Source organism: Electrophorus electricus, chromosome 1, assembly GCF_041902795.1.
Source record: "Electrophorus electricus isolate QZ-2024a chromosome 1, ASM4190279v1, whole genome shotgun sequence".
NCBI classification, from domain to species: domain Eukaryota; kingdom Metazoa; phylum Chordata; class Actinopteri; order Gymnotiformes; family Gymnotidae; genus Electrophorus; species Electrophorus electricus.
Genome location: NC_137497.1, coordinates 7,512,361 through 7,521,220, shown reverse-complemented (window position 1 = coordinate 7,521,220; position 8,860 = coordinate 7,512,361). Strand labels below are relative to the sequence as shown.

The 8,860-nt window shown below is 47.3% G+C and overlaps 1 protein-coding gene across 2 annotated transcripts in view; it reads right to left on the bottom strand.

The window, feature by feature from the left end:
- zgc:110329 (tetraspanin-15) overlaps positions 1 to 8,076 on the bottom strand; it is a 14,623-nt gene extending 6,547 nt beyond the window's left edge. The window contains exons 1-5 of one of the 2 annotated variants that reach the window (XM_027029297.3): positions 7,554 to 8,067; positions 5,788 to 5,973; positions 4,267 to 4,341; positions 4,037 to 4,132; positions 151 to 264 (exon numbers count right to left, since the gene is read on the bottom strand). In XM_027029297.3, the coding sequence (XP_026885098.2) occupies positions 151 to 264; positions 4,037 to 4,132; positions 4,267 to 4,341; positions 5,788 to 5,973; positions 7,554 to 7,640 (558 nt within the window). In that variant the 5' untranslated portion in view covers positions 7,641 to 8,067. Of the gene's footprint in view, positions 1 to 150; positions 265 to 4,036; positions 4,133 to 4,266; positions 4,342 to 5,787; positions 5,974 to 7,553 lie in introns of both variants that reach the window. The other variant, XM_081710932.1, reaches the window with a different exon arrangement.
- Between the last annotated feature and the right edge of the window lie 784 nt (positions 8,077 to 8,860).

Below are 8,860 nucleotides of genomic sequence, written 5' to 3'. Positions count from 1 at the left end.
TGAAGAGTCCTCCATCTTTCCCGCTCAACACTGAATCCATAAGCACTTTCCTGAAGGAATCTGTATTAGCATTCGGAAGCCCAGGGGCTTATAAAGTCAGTCAAGGAGTACCATTTCCCCCTTGGTGGCCGTTAGGCTGGACTGACTCACCTGGTGGATGCAGCAGGTATAAGGCACGCCACAGGCCAGGGGTCCCGAACCGTTACAGAAATGATACTGATTCACCTCCCAGTCCTTATACTCGTCCCCGCCACAGCAGGAGAACTGGTGAGAGGAAGATGGACGGAGAGATGGAGAGAGGGTTTGATTTTTAGTTTAGTTTTTTCTTTTATTTGGAATATTAGCTTCATAAAAACAAATGAAGTCTTATTATAGAAGTATACCTCAGGCCATAGACCCGCAACACAGGAAATAGGTATTAAAATGGATTACAAATTCATCAGTAAAACAAAAGTGTTTTTCAGTTCCTTGAGTTCCTCCTGCGCCTCATATGTGTCCCTCACCCATCCACCCTCCATCTGGGGTTACACCCATCCACCCTCCATCTGGGGTTACACCCATCCACCCTCCATCTGGAGTTACACCCATCCACCCTCCATCTGGAGTTACACCCATCCACCCTCCATCTGGAGTTACACCCATCCACCCTCCATCTGGAGTTACACCCATCCACTCTCAATCTGGGGTTACACCCATCCACCCTCCCTCTGGGGTTACACCTGTCCCCTTCATCCTTCATCCTCTTTCAGGGAGAAGGGAGGGGGTTTCCTTTAACCATGGGCGTGCTCCCAGTCACCTCACAACACCATCCCACTTCTGACATCAGGCTGAGGGCAACCAAACCCGGTCTGGAACACAGGTGCACGAGGTGGTACGCGTGTTCTCTGACCACCTATGAGCCGGCGCTCTGGCACAGCGGCTGGAACGCGCGTTCGCCTTCGTGAGTGATGGTCTCTTTCAGAGGGGGGCAGTCTCCACCACACCAATCACCCTCATCCCCCAACATGGAAAGCTGTGGGTCGTTTGGGGCAGTTTGGCAACTTCGACCCACATACTTCTGACAACTCTTGTCAGGAGCAGAACCGACTCTGCTCCGGGTCTGTCACCCAGCGTTATGGCACATACAAAGCGGGCCTAACTTTATGCACCCTGCACTGTACATGACCGCAGATTGGCTGAAGAAAGACGACAGATGAAAATAGATGGCTCCTCCGGTAACCGTGTTCCAGCAGGTGCACTGGTATTCTCAACTAATTCTCTCACAGCTGTATTAGGAACAACTTCATTTGCGTGGGAGCCCAATTCCGTCTGTTTACAGTGTAACTGGTCAAACAAACTACAGTAATGGTTGGAAAGCAATGTAGGTTCTGTAGAACGGGTGTCACTGTGCGGGGTCAACAGACACAGTCTTTTACACTTGTGTTTGAATTTGCAGTATACTGTTGACAAAACACCTCGACTTTCAAAACTATACAACATGTTCACAAAAATCCTGCAACAAATTCACCCTCCTTCACCATCACCACCGAACATCTCGAAGATTGCGTGTAGAGTTCCTCCTCAAAGCAATCTATACTTAAACCCTCGGTACAACTCCAATCGCCTCCAATAACAACTGAGCCTGTACTCTCACTTCCCCTTAATACACCGTTTAATGTGTTTGCATTCGAGACGCTCACGTCTAGCATGTCCAGGGTCATACACTTTAAAAAAGCAAACAAAACAAAAAAAACAGACCCCATCACTTTCCATTTTTGGCTTTCACTAAAACAAGCCTGCCTTTCACGGGCTCTTCTGCACGCAGGCAATCGACACCTAATGCTGGAGAAGACAGTACTGCCAACCCTGTGCTCCGAGGAGTTCCATGACTGAGTATATATTGACCACCTCACCGCACCCCCACTGAACTTCATTACCCACATCACTGTGTTTCTGGGAGAAAAGGCCCATGCAATTTCTTTTGTTGTCAAGCACTAAGGCATGTTTATGTCTCTCCCTCCCATGGTTAATACTGGAAGAGCTGACACCCCCTGCCCCGAAGCCCTCTATATAAAGATGGGGAGACAGAAGGATGAGGTGCAGTTTCAAGTCACTAGGTTTTGGAATTTTTCTACCACTTTCCTACGTATTATGCAAGCTGCTTCTTTAGACAAACACATTTCTTCTCATGCAGCTGCTCTACACTCGCTGACCTCGCTATCTGTGTCGTCCTCTTTCCAAGCTTCTCAAGGCTTGGTAAATGAGCTTTGCATTGACGTTTGCCAAAAGTGTCATCTGCGAAAGAAGTGATTTTGTGCCGTGCGTGGACCGAGTTGTCAACGGAAACTCCCCCAAGGACCCGGCTCCTGGACGTGGGCCGAGTCCATCCATGACTCAGCCTCCATCTCATTAACAGAGCCTTGTGGAGAGCGCACCTCTCTGTCGCTCGAAGCTCCGCTGAAGGTGGTCCGTTTGAGACAGTAACAATGGTAGAGGGAGAATAACATGGGGGTGATCTGCACATGCACTCACTTAGCAGCAATACCGCCATCAACCCGTCAACTCGCAAGTCGTCATAGCGACACCAGATGGGACAAGCGTCTAATAGAAGCCCCGCATGCAGAAGTTTGCTGAATGAGTTAAAAAGCACATAAAGAAAACAGTCAGCTGTGCACGCAGGGCAGAATTAGGCCAACTTCCACCGTCAGTAAACATACAGAACGGATTGCTACATTTGTGGACGCATTTAAAGACCAGAGAAACAGTTTTAAGGTGCTACTGACCCGAGAACCGAACCCTGAAGAGAGTCCTCTTAGTCAGCAACAACAACCTCCTCGCTCCTCATTCTTACTTCTCATAAATAAATCACCCACACCCACAAACCAACACACATATATGTCTTGTTTGCCAAATATGTTTACGTATTAATTAGTTATATTAGTTGGTTATGTCATAAAGGCTAATCAGATAATTATAATTATTATTATTGCACTATATTATTATTAGTAGTAGTAGTAGTGGTGGTGGTGGTGGTGGTGATGCTTTTTAAAAATGTTTGTTTTGTTTGTTTTTGCTTAAGTGTTAAAAATGTATAAACATTCAGTGCTTTTTCTTTGTTCTTTATACCCTCATACCAATAAAGCTCTCTTGACTTACGTGAGAAGGATGGGACAGGGGAGTTAAGCGAGAAGGGAGGAGTGTGAGAGACAGTGAGAGAGAGAAAGAGAGAGAGAGAGAAAGAGAGAGAGAGAGAGAGAGAAGGGAGGCCTAAGTGAAGGGTTTCTTTAAAAGGTTCGGGCAAACGAGTACGGCAATTTCTATTCACACCTCGGTATCCATTACCAAGATGTCTACTGTGGCAGGAATCAGCCTGCCCTGATCAGCTCAACGACAGCATCCGTCCGACACAACACACATCATGTAAGGGAAAATGTACAGGAAGCCCAACGGGGTGTTCACGGGTATCTTTTAGATCACCCTAGAGGGACTTATTTTGCAACACTGATTATTTTCAGGATTTTCATTATTACAATTTATAAAATGACTTCTTACCAAATGAATAATTAAAAATATTTATTCATTGGTGGTTTTGGATTTATTTTATTAGCCAGTTATAAGCTAGGGCAAAGAGGAACACTGATTTTCCATTGTGTAGTTTTGATAACGTTGTTTAGTTCAATTGTCCATCTTTCACCAATAACTGATCGTCAAACACTCTGACTGACCAATCAGAATTAAGGTCTCCACAGAGGCGTGTAATATAACCTAATGACACACTACATCTGCATCTGGCATTCAAAGCAATGAGTCTGCACTCTTCATTTCCTAATGGCATCATCAAGACAAAGAAAAGGTCCCCTTGCGCTGGCAAAATCAGCCCCTTGTGTTTACATGTGACTCACGTTATTTAATGGCCACCTTTCAGCTGCGCGTTATCTAATAACCTGTCAGTGTGTTTCCTGCGGACTTTGAGCTGTGCATGTGAAATGCCGTGAGCCCACACGCGTAAGGATCCAGACCTGTCGGGTGGTGCATGGTTGCCCGTCAGGCCACAAACCTTCTGCTGCACGTAGTCCAGGATATTTTTGAAGTCGAGATCATCGTAATAGTGCTTGATGCCTTCACGGATGTTCCTCTGGAACAACTCGGACGTCTGGGGAGAGGAGGAAGAGACGGAGAGAGGGAGAGAGAGAGAGAGAGTGAGAGAGACCAGAACAAAGGCATAAAACCGAGAGATGAGATGGTGGGAATGGCATGGTTGCGGTTCTCGACGGTGAGGTAACTTACCGTCCTCTCAAACAGGAGGGCGACAATGAGCGCCAAGGCCTGGAGCGCAAGCAGAACACACAGCACACAGAGGAACTGTAGGTGACACACACACACACACACACACACACACACACACACACACACACAGAGTCAGTCAGCACCGCACATAGAGGAACTGTCGATGACACACACACACACAGAGTCAGTCAGCACCGCACATAGAGGAACTGTAGGTGACACACACACACACACACACACACACACACACACACACACACACACACACACACACAGCATCGCAAATAGAGAAACTGTAGGTGACACACACACAAACACACACACACACAGCACCGCACATAGAGGAACTGTAGGTGACACACACACACAGTCAGCACCGCACATAGAGGAACTGTAGGTGACACACACACAGCACCGCACATAGAGGAACTGTAGGTGACACACACAGCACCGCACATAGAGGAACTGTAGGTGACACACACACACACACACACACACACACACAGCACAGCACAGCACATAGAGGAACTGTAGGTGACTGACACACACACACACAGTCAGCACCGCACATAGAGGAACTGTAGATGACACACACACACACAAACACACACAGCACCGCACATAGAGGAACTGTAGATGACACACACACACACACACACACAGTCAGCACCGCACATAGAGGAACTGCAAGTGACACACACACAGAGTCATCACAGTATACAGGTCTCTTCTCTCTCATACAGACACAAACACACATTCAGCAAAGCACACAGGACACACAAACACAGTCAGTACACAGAAGGACATCTCATTCACACAGTCACCAAGCACACAGAAGAACATAACCACACTCACAACACACACATGTGCACAACCCCACACACACACACACATTTAATTTTCAGATATCTAATGTCTGTAACAGTCAATCAAGACATACAGACCTGCTGAGAGCTTTGTGAACAGTAACGATAACTGGACTCTTTGAAAGCCATTTGTCTCTCAGTAAAAATATTCAAATCGCAAAGTTGCCCATGTTAAAAGATGTGGGGGGGGGGGGGGGCACCATTTCCACAGGTAGCACTCTGAACTGTGTGGCTTTAGTTATTGGAGACACCTGAAACTCTGTGATGCTTTACGCAGGCAAAAAACACCCAGTAACAGAAGAGAACACTGCCAAACCAGATTCAGAAACACACGCTTCGCAAACTGGCTCAGAGAGCTCAGTGGTCCAAATACTTCCAGCACCAGTATTTACACGGTTGGGCTTATTAGTGATAGTTTTTCTCTTCAGCACGATGGCCATCCCACAAAGAAAGCTGTCTCTCACAGGGTTGCCAGGCGCTCTCCGAGGTGCTGAACCCTCTCTGTAATATCGGCACTTCCTTTGTGGGTTGAGAACTGGCGGACTCGGTGTGCCTTCGCGTGCCCTTGCATACCCTCGCGTGTTAAACGCAGACTGACGGGCAAAAGCCTGCTCTCTTACAGGCGCTCCCGGCGCGCAAGCGCTCCCCTCCTCACCATGTGCAGCAGGGTCTTGTTGTCGCGCAGGGAGCCCACCATGCCCACCAAGGACACGGTGAACATCACGAGGCCGAGCAGGATGAGCACGACGGCCGGCGCCAGGAACACGCCCTCCAGCGTGCGGTACCTCTGCCGCTCCACCTCCGCGTACACCCCCACGCACAGCACGCACAGGCCCAGGAACTGGCGGCCCCCAGGGGCGGGCCGACACGCACACAGGGAGGCCCACACGGAACGACAGACACAGAGACACGGACAGACAGGTGGAGAGATGGAAACACAAAAATAAAGACAGGCAGAAAAAATAGATAAATGAATATTTTAGCGTGTTTATAACTGCCAATGCCACTTTGGTTTGAAGACCAGAAATCTTGCGCACGGAGTATCTCACAGTAAAACCCAGGCTAAGTGCGGCTACAAGGGTCTTCGGTGTTGCCCTTCAGAGCTGCCTACTGTGAGAATCAGCCCAGGGTTTCCAAACGTTTTTACACAGGGCTGCTCTCAGCGTTATGATCAGATTAACTCTAAGAGCCTGGGCTCCAACTCTTCTGAGGGACCAGGCCTTGAGGAGCTGAAAGGAACAAATGTACCACCTCATTAGTGACAAATGGAGGTTGAGGCAGAAAAGCTCTGTTCCTATTAGTGTTGGACTGCACTTATACCACGGCACAAAACCGAACTAATCCAATCCATTATTTCTTAATTTCCCATTCTGTCCTACTGGAGTTGATTACCCACCACGAAGCTTATTGGTGGTGGTTAATCAACGTTCTTGCCAGTCAATTTCCTCCCTCTTAATGATCATCTTGGTTTTAACTAGGCTAATTCCAATGTTTTGTTTCCACCGCGTTTAGGGTTTGCTTGGGAATGTGACCCGGCTCAGCGCTACTGCCCAGGAGAGCAAGAGCTGAGCTCCGGGGTGAAAAGGAAAGCGGGAAAAAAGAAGGGAGAGCGAGATTTAACTGGACGCGACGCGGCAACAGGTCAGGGGGGCTCTCCTGACAGCTCCACGGGGAAAAGCCTTGGCGCACGGGCACGCCATGTTACAGCCCAAATAGCCCAAGCAGAAACCAACAACGGTGCGTCAGTGCATGTCCAAATGTGCCCGTTTACTGGTGCGCTAGCCTTTGAAATTCAAAGGCATGGCAAGGAAAAAATAATGCATTGCGCTGAGAGGAATTCCTGATAAACGAAAAATCTTGAGGGGAAAAAAGGAATTAAAATGAAAACAAAAGCTACTGTCCTTACACTACAATAAACAGGTCAACAAATATTTCGCCAGTGTCAAGAAAAACCCACGTGATTCCATTAAACGAGGCAGCTAGTATGAAACTGATGTCAGAATCACTCATTATTGTTGCTTTTCTAGCGTGACACTTTGTCTTTAAGCCTAAAACTAAATAACAAAATGAATAATAATTTTTTTAAAAGCCTTTGATCGTGACTCTTAACCTGTCTTGCTTTTAACCTTTACTGTAAGGCAGTGGTGGTAAATACAGTTGAGTCACTATACCTCGAGTCTGACATCGTGTGTGCGAACAGTGCCAATAACAAAACTGTCCCACACCCAATAATAACTTATACCTCACCTTTTGGCGCAAAAATGTACGAACAGACATAAAAGTAATATTCACTGTGACAGAGAAAGCACTTTTTAACTTGCCTTAGACATTCTGGACAGCTCGAGTCAGCTACACTAGGGCGCCATCTAACACTTTTACTGGCTAGCCGGACGGCGTTCGGCTTAGCTCCACTCCACCTACCGAAAACAGCATTGAATAGACGTTCAGGGTGAACTTAACGAGGTAATAGAAGTGGACGGTCCGTTTCCACTCTTCGTACGACGGCATGGTGCGTATCCCGGCGAGGGTGAGCTCAGCCAGGGCCGTTCAGGCCTGTTCACCTGCCCATCGATAACGCGACAGAGCCCGGCTAGCCGGCTAGCGCCGGTTCCCTCCGAGGTTTTGAACGCGGAACAAACAGCTCAGAATGAAACGGGTTAACACATGTTAGTATGGACTGGAATTACAGGGTTTGTTTTGTCTGGCAGGGAGACACGGCTGCAGCTACATGACTACGACGGGGGGTGAAGGAAACTTCTCCGTCAACAACAACGACTTCCGCGCCGCTCTCCCGTTAAAGGGACAGACGCTTGTGGAGAAACCACCCCCAGCGCAGTTCAGTATCTACTCACGCTGGTTTATAGAGATTGCGTTGTTCTCAGAGATACACGGCACCGAATTAATGCACCGGTGTTGGCTGAATGTCGCCAAAAATCTTGCTCTCGGTAATGATCATAAACCGATGCCCGCATGACATACGGAGAAGAAAAACCAGCTCGCAGTGTTTGATGCTCAGAGGGGCTCAGAGAAAGATTACATTTCATTATATTTATGAGTCATAGCGCAAGGCTAATGGAGGGCAGAAACATATTCGGACTGCTGTCTTTTGTTCCGCTAATTAGATCTTTATCGCCCTCTTCTCTCCGCCCCGAGTCGCCGCCTTTCGATCTTACTGCGTTTAATAAAGTCTGAAGGCATTTTTGTGTGTGTAGACTGTAGGACGTTTAATAAAGTCTGAAGGCATTTTCTTGTGTGTAGACTAGGACGTTTAATAAAGTCTGAAGGCATGTTCGTGTGTGGACTGTAGGACGTTTAATAAAGTCTGAAGGCATTTTCGTTTGTGTAGACTGTAGGACGTTTAATAAAGTCTGAAGGCCTTTTCGTTTGTGTAGACTGTAGGACGTTTAATAAAGTCTGAAGGCATTTTCGTGTGTGTAGACTGTAGGACGTTTAATAAAGTCTGAAGGCATTTTCGTGTGTGTAGACTGTAGGACGTTTAATAAAGTCTGAAGGCATTTTCTTGTGTGTAGACTGTAGGACGTTTAATAAAGTCTGAAGGCATTTTCGTGTGTGTAGACTGTAGGACGTTTAATAAAGTCTGAAGGCATTTTCGTGTGTGTAGACTGTAGGACGTTTAATAAAGTCTGAAGGCATTTTCGTGTGTGTAGACTGTAGGACGTTTAATAAAGTCTGAAGGCCTTTTCGTGTGTGTAGACTGTAGGACGTTT